Source organism: Oryx dammah, unplaced genomic scaffold (genome assembly GCF_014754425.2).
Source record: "Oryx dammah isolate SB20612 unplaced genomic scaffold, SCBI_Odam_1.1 HiC_scaffold_8, whole genome shotgun sequence".
NCBI lineage: Eukaryota > Metazoa > Chordata > Mammalia > Artiodactyla > Bovidae > Oryx > Oryx dammah.
Genome location: NW_024070192.1, coordinates 33226795 through 33249068, shown reverse-complemented (window position 1 = coordinate 33249068; position 22274 = coordinate 33226795). Strand labels below are relative to the sequence as shown.

The following is a 22274-nucleotide window of genomic DNA, read 5'->3' as shown; positions in this document are numbered from 1 at the left end:
GGCTTCAGGGGTGGAACCCATCGGCTGCCTTGCCTCTTCTCCTGGGCGGCCTCTGCCCAGGAAGTCCCAGCACTTGGGGGAGGTCTGGGAAAAATCTCCCTGCCTTTTGAGGGGGAGGCCGGGCGGGGGATGAGAAACTTTGGAGATTCGGTAGATGGCTCTAGACTGGGCCAGACGCTCTCAGGGGCGGCGTGCGGAGGGTTTGTGCAAACATCTTCTCGCTGGAGGAAGAGGAATGCAAGAGGCGGCCGCCTGTGGTACATCTTGGACCGTTCGAAGGATGTGCTGACACTTGTGACCCACAGTGAGAAAGATGAGGCCGGGGCCAAGCTGGGCAGGGTCCCGGAGGAGGGCAGCGAGCCCCCTGCCCGGAGCCCACCTGCTGCTCACAGGCACCCCTGCTGCTCAGGGGGCTGGGCCTCTCTCCTCCCCCGGCAAGCTGGCTCGCTGGACCCCCGCGAGGCCCTTCCTGGCCCTTCTGCTTCTGCTTTCCATCAAACAAGTAAGAGCCATTTGTATTATTATTGTTATTGTTATTATTATCAGTCGTATGTATTTTCTGATGATAGAAGCACTTCAGGCCTCTTGTAGGCAATTTGGAAAATGTAAAATGGTATTAAGGCAATGACAATCAACCATAACCCAAGCCTTCAGAGGTAATCACTGTTGATATTTTGGCATATGTTCCTCAAATCCTTTTTCTATGCATTTTTTTCTTCCCCAGCTGGAATTAGGATGTGGAAAACATTTTGTATCCTGGTTTCCCCTTTACATCAGATGATAAGCATTTTTGCATGTCAGCGTGAACTCTGCAAATAGCATTTAAAAATTCCTGCGTGTTTCCTTTGTTTGCATTCGTCATTATTCCAGGTTTGAGTATTTAGATTGAATGAGTGGACTTTTTTTTCTTTCCTTCCTATCTTCCTTTTTCCTTCTTTCCTATTATAAAAATACAGAATGCTTATTGTTTACAAAAATAAACTAATAAAATCCAGAGATGTATAAATACAAACTACAAATTACAAATTACTACCACCCAGAGATCACCCTTATTCACATTTTTTGGCTTACACTCACACTTTTCTACCATTTATTTACATATAGTTTAAAAGAAAAACAACAGAGGCTTATACTATAAATATTGCCTTGCAATCTGCCTTTTTCCTTAACAAAATACGTATTAACCCAAGCTAACATTTTTGTTGAACACTTACTATGCTCCAGGTCTGGTGGCAGGTCTGGGGCTCTTTATCTTATTTCATGCTCTCAGCAAACCTAGGAGGGAGGTTTCCCTGTTAACCCCATTTTCAGATGAGAAAACTGAAGCTCAAGGAAGTTGAATGTGTTTCTGTCAGAAAATTGAGCCCTGTGGCATGATGTTTAAGGACTTCAGGGGTGAATCATAATGTATGTTTGTAACTGTCTTCTTTAGTTGGGCATTCTGGTAGCTTGTTTTTTCTTATCCAAGGAGACGAGACATTTGCTCCTTCCCTTTGCAAGATTCCTTTTTTTTCAATTTTTTAAAATGTGTTTGGCTGAGCCGGGTCTTGTTGCAGCATTTGCTGTTCAGTTGCTAAGTCGTGTCTGACTCTTTGTGACCCCACGGACTGCAGCATGCCAGGCTTCCCTGTTCTTCACTATCTTCTGGAGTTTGCTCACACTCATGTCCATTGAGTCTATGATGCCATCCAACCAGCTGAGAGAACTCTTGCAGCATGTGGGGTCTAGTATCCTGACCAGGGATGGAACCTGGGCCGCCTGCAATGGGAGTGAGGATTTTTAGCCCCTGGACCATCAGGGAGGTCCCTCAAGGTTTCTTCTTTATTCTGGGCCATGATGTGAAGGAGCTTCAGTTCCATTCACCTGAGTGAGGAAGTACTCTGAGAACTCAATGCTTCTCTTCTTCCTTTGGTCCATGGGCAGAGCTCATCTCTGCTTGCAGCCTTGGAAATCTGTATCCCTCCTGCCCCCACCGAGGGAGGGCTGGGGTGCTGGGTCTCATCAGTGCTCACCTTATCAGACTTTCTCTGATGCTGGCCCAGAACTGGACGGGCAGAAAACCCACACCAAATTCTCTACATCCACGTCCTCCCAGGGTCTGTAGACAGTAGATGCTGGAGGCTGCCTCTCGGCGAGTGACTGTAACACTCCTGGGGGCAGGTGGCCTGGGACTTAGTGGCGTGGCCATTGTTGGAAGCGTTGATACAGAGCTCTCACCCTTGCTCCAGTTCTCTGTCTCATATTCAAATGGAGTATAAGTTCAGCTAACTCTCTGGTTTTGTGCATCTCCTCTCCACAACCAGGGGTCAGCTGTCTCTTAGGTGCCAAGTTCTGCTGCAGCACTGGGCGTTTTGTCATAATGGTCTGGCCCAAATCCTGCAACGAGCCTCTGAGAAGGTGACTGTCACTGACCACCAAGATTCACAGGATCTTGTCTGATCACCTGCAATGATATAGCTTGTAAGCGGTGGAGACACTGCGCCTACCCCCAGGGTACTTGAAAGTCCTGTGTTCTTTCTTCCTCAGCATTCCTTGGATGCTGTTGACATACGAATATTTCTATGTGACAACAGCCGAATCTGCAGTGAGTCAGGCTGGCGGATGATGCTGCCCAAGCCCCACCTTGGTATATTTATAATCGATAATGTGCCAATGGGCAGCCTGTCTTCCCCGCCTCCACCACCCAGTCTGTTTTCAGAACCTCTTCCCTCTGTCTGTCCTGTGTTATGTGTATAAAATCCTGAAGACCCTCTTCTTGGTCACCCATCTTAAAACCCAGCTTCTTTCTCCAGATGTTTATGTTATACGAGCCTTGGCGTAGATTTCTGTGATGACTTTTGCTCGTAGATGTTCGCCCTGCATGGATATAAATGACCATGGCGTGTTTTTTTGGCAGGAAGTCACCATTAAATTCCCTTAATGAGAAATTCTCAGGGATAGTTTAGATTCTAAATTCGAGCTGGGAAACAGTGCTATATCCTCATGCCTCCTCCTCCTTCCCACAGCTCAGCTGAGTTAATTAGGAGTTGCTTTGGTGTCAAAAAGTATAAACTCTTCAGGCTTTTTAAGAAGTGAATGTGTGGTTCTTTCATACTTTGCTGATGAGAGTGTAAAAAGGTGCATATTTTTAAATTAAAAAAAAAATTCTTTCTGGCTAGGATCATTTGGCAGTATATTGTCAAAAGCTTTTAAAAATGTATAGTTGATGACCCAGAAATTCCAACTCAAAGAATTTTCCCTAAGAAAACAAAGATGTGTTCGAGTGTTTAGCTATGAATATTTTCATTACAGCATTATTTATATTAGCAAACATCTAGAACAATGTAGGTGTTCAATTTGCTAGAGGATTTGAGAAATAAATTGTATCACATTCATCCTTAGAAAATTACAGAGCTCTTAAAATGGTGTTTTAGAAGTATAGTTTTCGAAATGGAAATATAGTCACAGTGTATATTCTAGTGGAAAAAGAGACTGCACAACAATATGATTTTCTTTTGGGTTAAAATGAGAGAGAAAAGAAAGAAAAAAGAGAAAGGATTGTATATGAGAGCAGAGAGAAGAGTCTGAAGGGAGATAGTTATTTCTGGGTAAAAAGATTAAGATTCCATTTCTTCTCTCCTTTCTGCTTGTCTTCATTTTTTATTTTATCTACAGTGAAGTCTATTCCTTTGGTAACAAAGAATAATAGAGGTTTTGTTGAAAGTAAGTCAACAGAAGCTTTTTTTTTTTTTGCCTTTTTCTTAATCCCTTCTCTGTTGAGTGAGTTGGTGCTGATTACCGTTGCAAGAGAAAGAGGAATCAGGATTGAGCTGGATTTTTCCAGCTAGAAAATATCCACTCATCATGACTTTATTAGGATTTGACTGTGATTGAACTTAGATTACCCTTTCATGTTTTTGGTGTCCTTAGGACAAGTACCTGGGAAGATAATCAGAGTTTTTCCAGCTTTTCTAGACTGATCAGATTGAGTGCTGCTTTGGTTTTATTTTTCCTTTTGACTATGGCTGTTAGTCATGGCAAAGAACAGGGGGATAAGAGAATGTTAGTCCATAGTCACCTCACATATACGATTGATTTTATTATCTCTCTCTCTGTTAATTCCTGGTGCATATAAACAGTATTTTTTCCAAGGAAAGGTCTTCACTTGGGTGACTTGGAGGATTCTGGAAGCTGACGATTTGGTTATCAACATCTTTGCCAAATTTGTAAAATTAATATAGTCAGTTATGTTCCCATTAGGACATGTATTTCTTTAAACAGTGTGTTGTTAATGTACCATCATGCCTCTTGGGCCATAACAGAGAAAGAGAGATTATTAATGGAGATTTAAAATGCACTGGAAACAGAAACCAAGGGATAAATACCAATTATTTCATCATCATTATCATCATGATAACTACTTATTGGCTAATCCCATGGTTCCCAAACTGTGTGCTAACATGTCCCAGGGCACCCCTGCTGTGAACTGGCAGGGGTGCTGTTAGGAATTTTAATTTTTTGAGGGAAGCATGGATACACTCCATCTGCGAATGATGAACTCGAGGTAATCCATGGTTTCAACATTATATGGCACTACCTTCCCTTGGATGATGTATCTTTGCAAAGCTGGGATTCTTTGCAGCTGCTGTGACAAAAAGCAAACACTGCAAAAATCAGGGTGGAACAGGAACACAGGTGGTAGTGGTCAATCTGACTGTTAGGTTTGAGATGTTTTACTGTCCCCACTGGTCTTCCCTGGTGGCTCAGACGGTAAAGAATCCACCTGCAATGCAGGAGATATGGGTTCGATCCCTGGGTTGGGGAGATCCTCTGGAGGAGGGCATGGCCACCCACTCCAGGATTCCTGCCTGGAGAATCCCCATGGACAGAGGAGCCTGGCGGGCTGCCGTCCACGGGGTCACAGAGATTCGGAATGACCGAGCGACTAAGCACAGCACACATCATCCCCAGTAGGTACTAAGTTGTTAGGAGGTAAATACTTAGTAAGTTGCTTGGCCTATTTACTTAATTAATGGCACTCTGTTTGTTTTTGGCTGCTCTGGGTCTTTCTGCTATGCACAGGCTTTCTTTAGGTGCAGCACATGGGCATCTCCTTGAGGAGGCTCCTCGTGTTGTGGAGCACAGGCTCTAGGTGTGCGGGCTTCAGTACTTAGTTGCGGGCTTAGTTGCCCTGCAGCCAGCTGGGTCCTCCCGGACCAGGGGTCAAACCCATGTGCCCTGCATTGGCAGGCAAATTCTTAACCACCGGACCTCCAGGGAAGTCTGATTAATGGAACTTTAGATTCGGTATTTCTATTGGCCTGGGGGTGCTGTGGAAAAATTACTAAGACTGGAAAGGAAGCAAGAATTGAGAAAGTTTGGGAACCTCTAGTCTAATGATGACCACACTTGCTTGTCTTCAGAAAGCTGTCTGGAAAAATTGCAAAGGAAATACTCACAGGCCCTGTGGCTGCCACGGGATTGGGTCTGGGGCATGCTGGGCAGTGGTGAGGGTGACGGGTGAGGTAGATTGAACTAACTACTCAGGAGGTGAAAACTGGCTACCTGTAGGGCTTGTGGATGGTTTTTGTTTGTTTTGTTCTCTCTGTGTGCATGTGTGTGTTTGAGTGCCTTTCAATAGAATATCTCTGCAATTTACAATAGTCTCCCCCACATCTGTCTTCCCAGGTGGCTCAGTGGTAAAGAACCTGCCTGCCAGTGCAAGAGATGCAGGTTTGATCCCTGGGTCGGGAAGACCCCCTGGAGGAGGAAATGGCACCCCACTCCAGTATTCTTTCCTGGAAAATCCCAATGGACAGAGGAGCCTGCTGGGCTGCAGTCCATGGGGTCACAAAAGAGTTGGATGTGACTTAGTGACTAAACAACAGCAGCAATATTTAAGATAGGACATAAGATACAAAAGAAATTGCTGCGTGGTGCAGGCCATTATGGGCTTATCAGTGGGGAGGTTTGAGAGTCATGGTGTGAGGTGATAATTTGTGATAAAATTTGATAACGTGCTTGCTGGTAACTGGAGTTCACTATGAGTTTTTTTTTTTTTTTTTCTGCTCAGGTTACAGGATCTCTCCTTGAGGAGACAACTCGGAAGTGGGCTCAGTACAAAGAGAAGTGTCTGAGAGACTTACTCAAGGAAACTTCTGGTAAGCACATGTATCAGTTATCTATGGCTGTGTAACAGATAGTCCCAAAGCTTAGTGGCTCAAAACAGTAATAACAATGATTTATTATCTCTCATGGGCCTTCTCAGGTGGCGCTAGTGGTAAAAAACCTGCCTGCCAATGCAGGAGATGTTAGGGATGCCAGTTCGATCCCTTGGTCAGGAATATCCCCTCGAGGAGGGCATGACAACCCACTCCAGTATTCTTGCCTAGAGAATCCCACGGACAGAGGAGCCTGGTGGGGTACAGGCCATAGTGTTGCAAAGAGCCAGACACAACTGGAATGACTCAGAGTGCACACGTTTCTCTCACAGCTTCTGTGTGTCAGGAATTCAGGCAGAGAATATTGGGGAGGGCTTATATCTGCTCTGCAACGTCTGGAGTTTAGCTGAAAGACTCAAAGACTGGAGGTTGGAATCATCTGAAGTCTGGTTCATGCCCACATCTGCTGGTTGATGCTGGGAGTCATGCTGGGGCTGTTGGCCAGGCCACATCCACGTGGCCTCTCCGTAAGGCCTGGGCTTCCTCACAGCACAGTGGCTGGGTTGCAAGCACAAGCATGAGCAGAGGCCATGTTGTCTTTTGTGACCTGGCCTTGGAAGTCACTTCTGCTGTGTTCAGTTGGGTCAGACAATTACAAAGGCTACCCACCTCCAATGTAAAAGAGCGTGTAACATGGAATATACATGCATGTGACCACGTTTGATATAAGCCGTGTGTCATGGTACGTTGACCACCTCATCACATGATATGAGCCACTGTCATAGATTAGCCCAGGAATCTATCATACGTGTGTGTGGGGGGGTGTCCTTCAGTCCCCCGTGGGGCTAACTTTTATCTAGGACTGCACTAGGTGGAGCGCATTCTAGCAAAGATGTTAATAGTTTGGTCAGACCACAGCCTCTCCTGTCTACATGCTGGGTCTCTGGGTGCATCCAGATTCCTTTTTGTTGAGAAAAGAAAGAAGTAAGAAGCCTTGGCCCCCTGCCTCTGAGACTGGTCAGCTGTGGATGGAAGCTGCCCCGTCCTTCATCTCCCAGCTTCTTTCAGATGACTTCACTCAGGGACCTGGAGGTTGACAGGACATTAGAAACTCTCTCTGCCTTTTCCCGACCCAAAGGCAGTCCAGTCTCCAACCCATGCCGCCTTCCTTTTAAATATCCTTTAGCTAAGCAGGTGGCCACCAAGGCTTGATTCATTATAGGAACCACTTCCATCTTGAGGAAAATTGCTTTCTAAGAATAGGGAGGCCTTCCTGATCCGGAGCCTCCCTGTGGGCAGCTCATCTCAATGAGCTCACGCAGGCTAGGTGCTGACTGGGTGCTGATCTGGCAGCCAGGTCTACAGGGTGCCCCAAGCTCTAGACCTGTGGCTTGGTCCTGATACCAGCGACCTGGCTGTTCACTCCGAGTGGCCCCTGAGTTCTAGCCTAATAGGGAGCCCACGGTAGGAAATGATGTTTGGTGACCAGGAGTGAGGAGCTTGCAATACAGATGTTTGGGGTCCAGCCTGAAGCCCCTTCGTTTGATCCTGGGGGCTCATAAAGCTGATGCTTACTTTATAGCATCTCATTGCCAAGCTCCAGCTCATCCCCTGAGCTGCTTGAGAGTCCCAGATATTTCATAATGATCATCGGCTTCGTCTTCAAACAGAGAAATCTGACCAAGTAGTGCTTGACTCAGGTACATGTGACCGAGAACCTCAACCCTGCAGACGCCCTTCCATCCACCGGTCATTTTGCACATTTCATAGATATAACTGGTGAGGGCTTGACAATTATTTAGTTAATTACAGGACAGAAGACGCTGGCTGAACCTCTAAGTGTCCTCCTGACCCTGAGTTTCTGAGAGAGTTCAGCCCGTGTAAAGTAAACCAACACCAGTGTGACGTGCGTGCTGACATGAAAGACTGGACCACCGCCAGGGGTCAGGTTGGGTAGACAGAGCCACATGTGGGGCTGCGGGAAGCATTTCCGTCCTCCCCACATGGTTCCTCATCCTTGATCTGACACCAGAGAGTGGTCCCTGCTCAGGCCACACCAGCTTCAATGCCAGTGAGGTGGGCTCTGGGCTCCAGCGGTTTATTTTGCCCACTTTTCTCTGCAGGCACAGTCTGTAATGGGACCTTCGATCAGTATGTGTGCTGGCCTCATTCCACACCTGGAAATGTCTCTGTCCCCTGCCCTTCCTACTTACCTTGGTGGCGTGAAGGTAATAAGTCTTATTTTACCAATATCTAACATTTCCTTTAAGGCTTCCCTGGATAGAGCAGCCAGGGTTTGGTTAGGAGGGGGCTCCAATCAGATAGTTTTCTCCAGCCCTCTTCTCCCATGAAAGGTCTTCTCTTAGCTGTCAGTAGCTCTTCCTCCTTTTCCTCTCTGCTTCTTCTCCTGTCTTCCTGCAAGTCTTCTGTGCCTGGAGGCTCTGCTTGTATCCTGGTCCTCTCTCCTTTGAGAGTCCAGGCCTGGCTACCACAGACGTGGCTGCAGAGTTCTCGAGAGATGAGCTTAGAGGAAGAAGCATTTTCGAATGTAAGAAGGGAGAGAATAAGTAAGTGTCAGTTGCTCAGTCATGCCCGACCCTTTGTGACCCCATGGACTGCAGCCCACCAGGCTCCTGTGTCCATGAGATTTTCCAGGCAAAGATACTGGAATGGGTTGCCATTTCCTTCTCCAGGGCATCTTCCTGACCCCAGGATTGAACCCTGGTCTCCTGCACTGCAGGAAGATTCTTTACTGACTGAGCTAGAAGGGAAGCCCAAGGAAGAGAACATATTGGCAGAAAAAGACCGAGCAATGAGGCCGGGCCTGTGCTTCATGCTTCGGGCTTTAAACTCCCCTCTGTAGAGATGTGGAGCCACTGAAGGTGTTAAGGCGTGAGGAGGTGGTTTGGGGGAGCGGACGTGGGTAGCCTGTGGCTGAGGGACTGAGGGACGGAGGGAGATCACAAGGGCAAGTCTGGAAGCTCCTGCAGTGGTCCAGAGAAAGAGGATGAGGATGTGGATTCAGGCAGAGGCAATAGGTTGGGAAGAAGAGGAAAGAGGGAAGAAAAGAACTGGAGGTGGAACAGTCAAGGCTTGTCGTCAGAAGTGGGAACTGAGGGACTGAGAGGGTAGGACCCCACCCAAGGGCGCAGAGCTTGTAGGAGGCGAAACTGGCTTGGTCGTGCCCTTTATTCTCCACGGCATGGCCTCTTGGGCATCAGGAGGCTCCAGGTCTGCGTCTCCCAGCTGGGCTGCACCTTGAAGGGCTGTCACATCTCTGAGTCACCAAGGACTTTGGGTAAACACAGCAGACATGAACGGATTGTGGTTTGCTACAAAATGTAGAGGCTTCCGTGTTTTTCCTTCCATCCCAAATAAACAGTGAGGATGCTAACGAGTCCCCCGAAGGGGAAGTGAAAATTCCTCTTCCCTGGGATTTTTCCACAGCTTTGCAGTGAGAATGAGGGCCTTCCCACGTGCTCAGAGAGCGGGCTGCGTGCTCTGACCTTTCCCCTAGAGCTGTGTTTACTTTCAGAGAACTCAGGAAGGGCCTACAGATACTGCCTGTCTCGGGGTGCTTGGCAGACGCTGGAAAACTCCACAGATATTTGGCAGGACAACTCTGAATGCGCCGAGGATCACAGCTTCAAACAAAAAGTGAGTTGGCTGGGCTCGGTGGGAGCGGACCTCGGGGCCCAAACCACCCTGTGCTGGGGCTCCACGCAAGGAGCCTGCCCCAGCGCATCGGCCCCAGACTCACTTGGCAAGGTCCTTGGTTACACAAAACCGCCACTCCAGTGGCAGACACAGCCTGTCTTCTGCTGCTGGGCTGAGACGTGAACCTCTAAGGAAAGAGCCAGTGTCTGTGCTTGCTGCTCCTGCCGCCTGGCCCACCTTTCCCCAGCTATTCTGCTTCTCCTTCCCCAAAGTCACATTTCAAAGTCAACGTCTCCTTTCAAGCGAAGTCTTCCAAGGCCACCCCGTGGAGAATGGTCTCTCCAGCCTTGACAGCACCTGTCACTCTCCAACAGAGTGTCCTGAGGGAACACACCTAGCATCTGATTACAAGCTCAAGGCCAAGGGCCCAGGCAGCCCACCTTCATGTCCAGAGTCTTTGCTTCCTAGCTCTCTCTCTCTTTTTTTTAAATATGGAATTTCCATTCTTTCTTTCTTTCTTTTACTGTTTCTAATTCTTTTTTTAAAAAATAGTTTTATTTATCTGGGCCGTGCAGGTCCTCATTGCTGAGCAGGCTCTTCTCTCGTGGTGGCAAGCAGGGGCTACGCCCTAGTCGCCGTGCACAGGCTTCGCACGGTGGCGGCTTCTCTTACTGCAGAGCAAGAGCCCTAGGGAGCTCGGGCTGCAATAGTTGTGGCACATGGGCTCAGCCGTTGCAGCTCCCGGGCTCTAGAGAGTTGTGCTGCATGGGCTTAGTGGCTCCTTGGCATGTGGGATCTACCCAGACCAGGGATTGGCCCTGTGTCTCTTGCATTGGAAGACAGACTCTATCACTGAGCCACCAGGGAAGCCCTGTTTCTAATTCTTAAAAAAAATTTTTTTTAATTTATTTTATTTATTTTTGGCTGCGCTGGGTCTTTGTTGCTACGCAGGCTTTCTCCAATTGAGGTGAGTGGTAGTTACTCTCTAGGTGCAGTCAGCCAGCTTCTCGTTCCTGTGGCTTGTCTTGTCGTGGAGCACGGGCTCTAGGCCCTCGGGCTTCGGTGGTTGCTACTCCCAGGCTCTGGAGCACAGGCTCAATAGCTGTGGTCAACGGGCTTAGTTGCTCCGAGGCATGGGTGATCTTCCTGGATCAGGGATCGAATCCATGTCTCCTGCATTGGCGGGTGGCTTCTTAACCCCTGGGCCACCAGGGAAGTCCCTTTGCTTTCTAGCTCTTCTTACCTCACCCTTCACTGCTCTGGGCCTCTGCTTCCCCCTGCCCCAGCATAGCACATTTACTGCCCATGACCGCACAAGGGTTTAAAGAGCTGACAGACGTACGAGTCTCTGGATAAAGCCTGACCCGTCATAACCACGACGTAAGGTAGGAGTGCCGGCTCCACCCTTAGGATCCATCCGGGTCGCTGGGCAGTGAATCATCGTGTTTGTGGTTCACTTCCTTCCCCCATTGGGAACTGGCCGGTCCTTGAGTCTCAGGTCTATCACGTCTTCCCATCAGGCATGAAGAGCCTTCCGTCACGGCCTCTCTATCTGCGGGGAATTTTTTCTAAACCTCTCTTTAACTTTATTCCTTGACTGGAGTTGGCAGAATTCCATGTTCCCTAGACCATGTGACAGGCCACACCTCTTAAAGTTATTAAAATCATGCCTGCGGTTGGGTTGGATTCAGCTTATCTCAAGATTTTGTCTGACTGTTGTGACAGCACCATGCTCTTGTTAACTTCATGCTGTGATTTGGGCAAACTGTATACATTTCTTATCTTCCCTACTGGACAAAGCTGCTTGAGAATAATAACAAAGTCATGCTCATATCTGAACAGCTGCCACCCTCTGGCACAATGCTGCTGCTACTCACAATGAGTACTTCATAAATATTGAATGGTTCCACAGATTCTGAGTCAGTGGGGATGTGGTGGGGTCGAGGCATCCATACTGATGGGGAGGTTCCCCCAGTGACTCCGAAGGGGTGTAGTGGTGACGAATTCACCAGCTGGTGTGAAATGCCTGCCACTTGCTTTGGGCTCAGGTCAGGCAACTGGGACTGCAAAACAAGATTGAAAAGCTGAACTTTCCAAGACAGGAAGGAAAGGTTCTCTCTTTAGAGGAGTGAGGACACAGACATTGCCTCCTCCTCTGTGAACGATCATATTTCTAAGAAATCAAATACTTCACAAAATGTTTCTGGCCATGTTTACCTGTGTTTCTAGTAGAGGGTTGAATTTTTGTCCAAACAAGGCTAGTGTTAGTAAGTCTTTGTCCTTTGGGGTTTTGGAAAATGAGATGTGTTATATTCTTCCAGCTAACAACACACTGGGGGTCCTTGCGCATAGTAATTGGTGCTTTTTGAGGATATTGTGTGTGTGTGTGTGTCTGTGAGTGTCTTTCAAAACTGTACACGCTTAATACCATTTCTGTCTTAGCTGTGCACTCACCATGCACAGTGGCGATAACTTGTACAGTTTGAAGTGTGACAACAAGCGCTACTGATTCTCTAAAATTTCAGATAGAAGATTGGTTCTTATCACAGATCTTAGTAACCTCAGCATGTGATTTTTTTCTTTCCTTATTAACTCAAGGGCTCTCATCTCTTCACTTAAAGGAAGCACTTTATGACTTCTCTTTGGCACATCCAAATTGCCAGCATCACTACTTTGGGGGGCCATTATTAGGTAGAATGGGGCTTCCCAGGTGGCTCAGTGGTAAAGAACCCACCCGCTAATGCAGGAGACATAAGAGACATGGGTTTGATACCTCCTCAGATCCTCTGGAGGAGGGCATGATAACCCACTCTAGTATTCTTGCCTGAAATCCCATGGACAGAGGATCCTGGCAGGCTACAGTCCATGGGGGTTACAAAGAATCGGATGCAACTTAGCAACTAAACAACAGCAAACTAAGTAGAAGAAGAGTCACTTAAAACACAAACTCTGCTGTACCAAGACAGTCTAGCTAATAACTGAGAGGGCTACTAAGTGACTGAAGAAAAGTTGATAAATTGGACTTTATCAAAATTTAAAACTTAGGCTCTTTTAAAGACACTTAAAAAATAAAATAAACCTAGAGAAAACTAGACAGCATATTAAAAAGCAGAGACATTACTTTGCCAACAAAGGTCAGTCTAGTCAAAGCTATGGTTTTTTAGTAGTCATGTATGGATGTGAGAGTTGGACCATAAAGAGAGCTGAGTGCTGAAGAATTGATTCTTTTGAACTGTGGTGTTGAAGAAGACTCTTGAGAGTCCCTTGGACTGCAAGGAGATCAAACCAGTCAATTAAAGGAAATCAGTCCTGAATATCCATGGGAAGGACTGATGTTGAAACTGAAACTCCAATACTTTGGCACCTGATCTGAAGAACTCATTAGAAAAGATCCTGATGCTGGGAAAGATTGAAGGCAGGAGGAGAAGAGGTTGAGGTAATTGGATGGCATCACCAACTCAATGGCCATGAGTTTGAGCAAGCTCCAGGAGTTGGTGATGGACAGAGAAGCCTGGTGTGCTGCAGTCCACGGGGTCCCAAAGAGTTGGACATGACTGAGCAACTGAACTGAAAAAAATAAAAAGGCAAGCCATAAAGTGGAAGAAAATACTTGCAAAACACGTATCTGATGGGTTTATGTCTAGAATATATAAAGATTTACAATTCAAAATTAAGACCAATGATCCAGTTTAAAAGACAGCCAAATATTTGAACAGATACTTTACCAGATAAAACATACAGATGGCAAATAAGCACAGGAAGTGATTCTCAACATCATTAATCATTAGCAAAGTGCAAATAAAACCGCTATAAGACACTACGGCATACCCATTAGAATGACTGAAATGTAAAAGACTGATTGCAGGAAATGTTCCTCGATTCTTGAGCAGCTGGCACTCTGGTTGGAATGTAAACTGACGCAACTTATTTAGAAAACAGTCTGGCAGTTTCTTAAGAAGTTAAAGCATATACCATGCTACCTTGCCATTCTATTTCTAGATATTTATCTGAGAGAAATGAAAACCTGTGTCCACGTAAAATGTACAGAATTTTTCAGAGCAACTTTATTTGTGAAAGTTAAACTCTGAAAGCGATCCAAAAGTCCATCAATGGGTGCGTGTATAAGTAAATTGTGGTATGCTCATAATAGAATGCTACCCAACAGTAATACTGGTTTCTAACATTATTTAAGTTTCATGTGAGTGACACTGCACTGCTACCTCTGTATCTGTAAACCCTACAGCATGCTCACCACCAAAAGCTTACTTTCCATCTATCACCATAGAGTTGATCTCCTTGACCAAATTTACCCTTCCCCCTGCCCCTCCCCCTCTGATAACCACCACTCTGTTCTCTGTGTATACATGTTTATTTTTGTTTGGTTTGATCATTTATTTGTTTTGTTTGTTTTTGATTGTTCATTTTTAATATTCCACATACAAGTGAAATAATACAGTATTTATCTTTCTCTGTCTGACTTATTTCACTTAGCATAATACCCTCGAGGTTCATCCATATTGTCGAAAAATGCTGGCTGAGTAGTATTCTTGAGAGTCCCTTGAACAGCAGGGAGATCGAACCAGTCAATCTTAAAGGAAATCAACCCTGAATACTCATTGGAAGGACTGATGCTGAAGCCGAAGCTCAAATACTTTGGCCACCTGAAGTGAAGAGATGACTCACTGGAAAAGACCCTGATGCTGGGGAAAATTGAGGGCAGGAGGAGAAGGGGAGGATGAGATGGTTGGATGGCATCACTGACTCAATGGACACGTTTGAGCAATCTCTGGGAGATAGTGTAAGACAGAGAGCCTGGCATGCTGCAGTTCATGGGGTTGCAGAGTTGGACACGACTGAGCAACTGAACAACAAAAACAACAGCAAAGGAATGAGTTAAGATCCATGCTATGACAAGGATGAATCTCTAAATAATTACTCTGAGGGAAATAAGCCTGACAGAAAATTGAATACTTATAAGGTTCCATTTATAAACATTTTAGAAAATGCAAACTTGTCTCTAAGGGCAAGAAACAGAGGAGATGAATTACAAAGGGTCACAGGAAACTTCGGGGAGGTGATGGAAATGTTCATTATCTTGAATGTGGTGATGACATCAGAGATATGGTCATGTCCAAATTCCCCAAGGTTTGTACTTTCAATATGTGCAGTTTGCTGTATCCCAATTATACTTCTGTGAAGCTGATGAACTTCTGTTAAGGTTATGCAGAGAAGTTTAGGCACAATCCAGCAGATAATACATATTAACTGTGGGTTCTTGTGCAAAAATTTATTCAGAAACATAATCTTGATGGCTATATGCACAATGGATTGAGTGAGAAGGGATTCCATTAGAAAATCCTACAGAATTTCCAGTAAACTATCCTCTGTTCACCATCGGGCTATCCTGGGACTCAGAAAATATTCCAGTGTTCAACTGGGTCTTTGTTTAAGGGATCACCTATGAAGAGTTATTTTAGGGGGGAGACATCGAGATGGAAAGCTGGCCCTGTCTTCCAGAGAGAGAGGCCCCTACACTCTAGGAACAGCACATCCAGGGGCAAAGAAGCTGTCTTCATTCCCAAGGCACCCTCTGGTCCTGGGCACCGTTCTCGTAGGATATCGTGAATCTTGGTGCATCACTGCTGGGTGGTGGGACCAACCATGGAGGTGAGACCCCTGGTGGGTTCTTCACTCATGAAGGTTCCTTGAACTCTGAGATGTGCCAGAGAGCTATGGTGTCAACAAGTGTCCTCGGGTTCAAACCTAGACCCGTGGTGGTCAGGGGCATGGATCCAGGGGCGGGACGCCACAGCTGCCTGGCTTGCCGGTCACGTCTGCTGTTCCTCTGCACTCAGGTTGGACGCCGCACCTTGCTGTCAACACTGCAGCTGTTGTACACGGTGGGCTACTCTCTCTCCATCGTCTCGCTCTCCCTGGCTCTCGCCCTCCTCTTGTTTCTCCGGTGAGTGGAACTGCTGCCTGCACGTGCTCAGGCAGGTGGCCAGGCACGTGCTCACTGGCTCCCTTGAGAAGGCAGGAGACCAGGCTGGGTGACTTCATGGCTCGTCAGAGCTGGAGGGGGTCTGCGACAGTCTCCAGTCCATCCATCCCATTTTTGTAGGCAAAGGGAAGGGATCTGGGAGGTCCGGGGAGAGGTACTGAGCCACCCTGGGTTGCAAAGCACAGCTAGGACTGGAATCTGGGGCTCCCAACTCTGCCTTTGTCTCTTTGGATTAGACGAGCTCTGCCCAAACTCCTAGTCCCTGCTCTAAACTCCTAGTCGTACATACCCATGATTGCCACAGCCCATTCTCACCATAGCTCCCCTGGATGCACTATTTTTATGGACAAGATTAAGAAACTTCCCCAAAGCATATTAGTGAGTGGGAGGGCTGGGGTTTTAACCCAGGACCCTCGGATTCCAGTTAGCCATTAACCATTTGAGGATGCCGGGCCCTGTTCTAAAGCATGTTACTTGCATGAAGTCATTTAAGTCTCTTTCTAATCAGAATTAAGATGAATTCTAGTCCTTGGAGATTAGCCTTATTATCACCCCCATTTTATGAGTGGGTTAACTGAAACACAGGGAGATGAAGTGACTTGCCCACAGTCACACAGCTGGTGAGTGATGGAGCCAAGATCCTAAGCAGGTGGTCCAGAGGCTGAGCACTTTCATTCCTTTATTGTAGTGTTTTTCAGAATCCAAAACTGGAGTGCATTTTACTAAGTCATTTTAGAAGTCACTCAAGTGAGATACTTATAGACCCCTTAAGGAACCCTCCAAGGCTGTCTCCTGGTCTTGGTCAATTCAAAAACCTAATGGAGTGTAACGTGGTAGAGTGAGCATTCAACACAAATGTGGAGACCTGGATGGGGACCCTGGATGCTGGTTCCAGAGCCACTCCCACCTGGGCTCTGCGAGGTTCAGGTCTGGCCCCACCTGCCCCCTCAATCCCATGATGTTCTTTAGCTCCTGGAGCAGAGAGTGGAGTCATGACCACCTGTCCCAGTGGGAGAGCAATTGTTGAATAACAGGAGAGAATTCCGCAGCCTGTGCCCACTGCCGTCGGTGACCACCTCCACTCACGTTCCCAAAGTCTCAGAATAAGGCCAGGAGAAGATAACTGCCCAGCCCCAGAAGAAGTAACTTGAGCAGAGCCTGGGTCGACCATGTCTTCATTTTTGTCTCTGGCTCTGAGGAGAGCAAGACCCAGTCCCTGCCCAGTCTAGGGAGAAGAATGCATGAATCATGAAACCCACAGACCTGCTCAAATCTTTTTGGAAACTAAAAAAGTAATAATAGCTCTAGAGAGAGGTAGGACTGGGCATGTGCCACATGGGGGCATAGGTGGGGCTCTGAGAACACAGTGATGGAAAAGGGCCCTTTTGCCTAGAGAGACCAAGGGTGCAGTTTTACGTCGGCTGGTGCTGGAGGCTCCAGGTGGGCGAGGGAGGTCATGAGAGTTGACATTTTCTGGGTACTTCTTAAGTGCCAGGTGCTGTGTGAGCACTTTTCACCCATTGACTGGTTGAGTCCTCATGTAGCCTTTGCGGTGAGTGCTCATGTTCTTAGAGGGAGTAGAGAGTTGGAGAGCCATATATGGACCTCAGAGTTTCTGAATCTAAGTCTCACCTCTCGCACCTACTTCACTGGGACTGTTATGTACGTGGTTACAAGGAGTAAGGATGCCCTTAAGTACATCCACATGCAAGTAGCTTGGAGTGTAGCCTGGCATGTTATAAAATGGTACCTGTTATTCTCCCCGTCTTACAGATGAGGAAAGTGAGGCAGAGAGAGGTAAGATCCTTTACACCATCCATCCAGCTCTGCAGCCTACACTCTGAACCTGTGCCCTTTGGTGGCACATACACAGGTTTCAGGCACACGCCTGTTGGTCTGAGCCATTCTTTTCTGAGGGAAGACCCTTGGTTTTCTCCCTGCCCAGAAAACTCCACTGCACACGTAACTACATCCACATGAACTTGTTTGCCTCTTTCATCCTGAGAGCCCTGGCTGTGCTGGTGAAAGACGTCATCTTCTACAAATCTTACTCCAAGAAGCCCAACAGTGAGAAAGAGTGGCTGTCCTACGTGTCGGAGGTATGTGCTTCCTCATCCCTGGGCTCTACCTGGTGGATCAGTCCTGGGAATCAGAGAGCAGGAAGGTGAGGCTGGGGAGTGGATGACAGAGAGAAAGGGGTGTCAGTCTTTCTGGTAAGAGATACATCACCTGATTTTTTTTTTAAAGCCAACGTCCCGAGCATGGGTTGCAGAGTCGGACATGACTGAGCGACTAAGCATAGCAGAGAGTGCGTATAACAAGAACACTGACCGGAGTGTATGTACACTGTGCTGTAGTCTATTAAGTATGCAATAGCACTCGGTCTAAAAAAACTATTGTGTCTAAGAGAGAGAGGGGAGTTCAGAGGTGGGGACTTGTGTGGGGAGGCCCTTCTCCCCTCCACTGTGGTCCAGATGCTGAGGAACCTGGACTCACCCCCAGGTGCTCTGTCCTTTCCAGATTTCTGCCTCCTGCCGCTCAGCCCAGGTCCTCTTGCACTACTTTGTGGGCGCCAATTACTCGTGGCTGCTCGTCGAAGGCCTTTACCTTCACACGCTGCTGGAGCCCATAGTGTTTTCAGAAAGGCGGCTGTGGCCCAGATACCTGCTGGTGGGTTGGGGTGAGTGACCTGAACCGGGGATCTGTCTGAACATGGGAGCCCAGTAGAGCTTTCGGTTGGAGTTGGAGGGAGGTTTCTGGGATAGATAATTCCTCAATGACAAGAGACTCTGAAGAGAGGGGTAGTACCTGCATTTACATTTATGTAGATATAAGTGCTGTAGACCCAATACACACATTCAAAAATTGGGAAGGTTTTTGGTAGAATCAGATGACCTTCCTCCTAACCTGTCCCCAACTGTATTATCTACTAGGGCTGCCATAACAAATGCCACAGACTGTGTGGCTTAAAACGCAGATATTTATTTCTCAAGGTTCTGGAGGCTGAGAGGTGTGAGACTGTGGCACCAGGATGGTTGAGTTCCGATGAAGTTCCTCTTCTTGGCTTGCAGACAGCTGCCTTCTTGCTGTAGACTCATATCATTGTAGAGAGAGAGAGAGGAAGCAAGCTCTCTGGTCTCTTCTGATAAGGACAGTAATCCCATCATGATGACCAGCCCTACACACATGCCATCTAAACCTAATTACCTCCAAAGGTCCCTTCTTCAAATGCCATCACACTGGGGGTTAGGGCTTCAATGTATGCATTTGGGGGACACAAACATTCAGTCCATGGGCCAACCAAATCTCCAGGATGAGATCTGGAGCTCTTCCCTCCATAGATTCCTGGGGAAGTTGAGGTTGCCATAATCAGAGGGACTAACTCTGGCCTGGGATTCAGGAGGCTTGATTAATGTCTTTGGATTTACTCTAAGCTACTTTGTGGCAGGTGGCAAATTTGGTCTCCTCTCTGCCCCCGGTTTCCCAACAAATGGATGGCTCTGTGGCATCTGTAGGTCTCTCCAGCTCTCAGTCCACAATTCTATGATTGTTTTTTTTTATAATTTTAACCAGGTGTACTTGGCCCATCAGGGTGGGGTGGGCAGTAGGCACGTTTGGTCAACCAGCCCTTGACTCCATTTCCATGTTTTCTCCCAGCCTTCCCGGTGCTCTTCGTTGTGCCCTGGAGCATTGCCCGTGCTCAGCTGGAGAATACAGGGTAGGTAACTCACCTCTTTTTGAACTCCCATGAGCTAGTTATTCCGAGATGTACTATGCTGTGTGCTCAGCCGTGTCCAACTCTTAGCGACGCCATGGACTGCAGCCCACCAGACTCCCTCTGTCCATGGGATTTCACAGGCAAGAAGACTGGAGTGGGTTACCATTTCCTTCTCCAGGGGATCTTCCCAGTCCAGCGATCAAACCCACATCTCCTGGATCTCCTGCATTGGCAGGCAGGTTCTTTACCACTGAGCTACCTGGGAAGCCTCATTCCAAGATAGGCCCCAATATAAGGAAATAAATCATTTTCCCAAAGAGTATATTTACTCCCTTCCATTTGGGCCATCTAGAATATATTTAAGAAATCAGATTGATGATATTCTTTGCAGCCAAAGATGGAGACGCGCTATACAGCCAGCAAAAACAAGACCAGGAGCTGACTGTGGCTCAGATCATGAACTCCTTATTGCCAAATTAAGACTTAAATTGAAGAAAGTAGCGAAAACCACTAGACCATTCAGGTATGACCTAAATCAAATCCCTCATGATTACACAGTGGAAGTAAGAAATAGATTTAAGCGACTAGATCTGATAGATAGAGTGCCTGATGAACTATGGAATGAGGTTCATGACATTGTACAGGAGATAGGGATCAAGACCATCCCCATGGAAAAGAAATGCAAAAAAGCAAAATGGCTGTCTGAGGAGGCCTTACAGATAGCTGTGAAAAGAAGAGAAGTGAAAAGCAAAGGAGAAAAGGAAAGATATAAGTATCTGAATGCAGAGTTCCAAAGAATAGCAAGAAGAGATAAGAAAGCCTTCCTCAGCGATCAATGCAAAGAAATAGAGGAAAACAACAGAATGGGAAAGACTAGAGATCTCTTCAAGAAAATTAGAGATACCAAGGGAACATTTCATGCAAAGATGGGCTCGATAAAGGACAGAAATGGTATGGACCTAACAGAAGCAGAAGATATTAAGAAGAGGTGGCAAGAATACACAGAAGAACTATACAAAAAAGATCTTCATGACCAAGATAATCACGATGGTGTGATCACTCACCTAGAGCCAGACATCCTGGAATGTGAAGTCAAGTGGGCCTTAGAAAGCATCACTACTAACAAAGCTAGTGGAGGTGATGGAATTCCAGTTGAGCTATTTCAAATCCTAAAAGATGATGCTGTGAAAGTGCTGCACTCAATATGCCAGCAAATTTGGAAAACTCAGCAGTGGCCACAGTACTGGAAAAGGTCAATTTTCATTCCAATCCCAAAGAAAGGCAATGCCAAAGAATGCTCAAACTACTGCACAATTGCACTCATCTCACACGCTAGTAAAGTAATGCTCAAAATTCTCCAAGCCAGGCTTCAGCAATACGTGAACTGTGAACTTCCAGGTGTTCAAGCTGGTTTTAGAAAAGGCAGAGGAACCACAGATCAAATTGCCAACATCCACTGGATCATCGAAAAAGCAAGAGAGTTCCAAAAAAACATCTATTTCTGCTTTATTGACTATGCCAAAGCCTTTGACTGTGTGGATCACGATAAACTGTGGAAAATTCTGAAAGAGATGGGAATACCAGACCACCTGACCTGCCTGTTGAGAAACCTGTATGCAGTTCAGGAAGCAACAGTTAGAACTGGACATGGAACAACAGACTGGTTCCAAATAGGAAAAGGAGTACGTGAAGGCTGTATATTGTCACCCTGCTTATTTAACTTATATGCAGAGTACATCATGAGAAACGCTGGGCTGGATGAAGCACAAGCTGGAATCAAGATTGCTGGGAGAGATATCAATAACCTCAGATATGCAGATGACACCACCCTTATGGCAGAAAGTGAAGAGGAACTAAAAAGCCTCTTGATGAAAGTGAAAGAGAAGAGTGAAAAAGTTGGCTTAAAGCTCAACATTCAGAAAACGAAGATCATGGCATCTGGTCCCATCACTTCATGGGAAATAGATGGGGAAACAGTGGAAACAATGTCAGACTTTATTTTGGGGGGCTCCAAAATCATGCAGACGGTGACTGCAGCCATGAAATTAAAAGACGCTTACTCCTTGGAAGAAAAGTTATGACCAACCTAGATAGCATGTTGAAAAGCAGAGACATTACTTTGCCGTCTAGTCAAGGCTATGGTTTTTCCAGTAGTCATGTATGGATGTGAGAGTTGGACTGTGAAGAAAGCTGAGTGCTGAAGAATTGGTGCTTTTGAACTGTGGTGTTGGAGAAGACTCTTGAGAGTCCCTTGGACTGCAAGGCGATCCAACCAGTCTATTCTGAAGGAGATCAGCCCTGGGATTTCTTTGGAAGGAATGATGCTAAAGCTGAAACTCCAGTACTTTGGCCACCTCATGTGAAGAGTTGACTCATTGGAAAAATCTCTGATGCTGGGAGGGATTAGGGGCAGGAGGAGAAGGGGATGACAGAGGATGAGATGGCTGGATGGTATCACTGATACGATGGACATGAGTCTGAGTGATCTCTGGGAGTTGGTGATGGACAGGGAGGCCTGGCTTGCTGTGCTTCATGGGGTCGCAAAGAGTCGGACATGACTGAGCAACTGAACTGAACTGAACTGATAGATAAAAGAATCAAAGATTTGTAGTAATTCATCTGTTACTCCTTGATCTATGGACTGCAGAATGGACGTTATGCTAGTAGGCATGAAAACAACGTTAATCCCATTGCACATCTTTATCGGAGCTCTTGGGTGAAGACTGAAAAATGGTATGTGTAAAGATAGGAACATAAG

The 22274-nt window shown here is 46.6% G+C and overlaps 1 protein-coding gene across 1 annotated transcript in view; it reads left to right on the top strand.

Moving 5' to 3' along the window:
* The first annotated feature begins 129 nt into the window (after positions 1-129).
* GLP2R (glucagon like peptide 2 receptor) overlaps positions 130-22274 on the top strand; it is a 43598-nt gene continuing 21453 nt past the window's right edge. The window contains exons 1-6 of the mRNA XM_040244437.1: positions 130-502; positions 9658-9797; positions 15653-15759; positions 17744-17897; positions 18319-18478; positions 19456-19516. Of these exons, the coding sequence (XP_040100371.1) occupies positions 130-502; positions 9658-9797; positions 15653-15759; positions 17744-17897; positions 18319-18478; positions 19456-19516 (995 nt within the window). The remainder of the gene's footprint in view (positions 503-9657; positions 9798-15652; positions 15760-17743; positions 17898-18318; positions 18479-19455; positions 19517-22274) is intronic.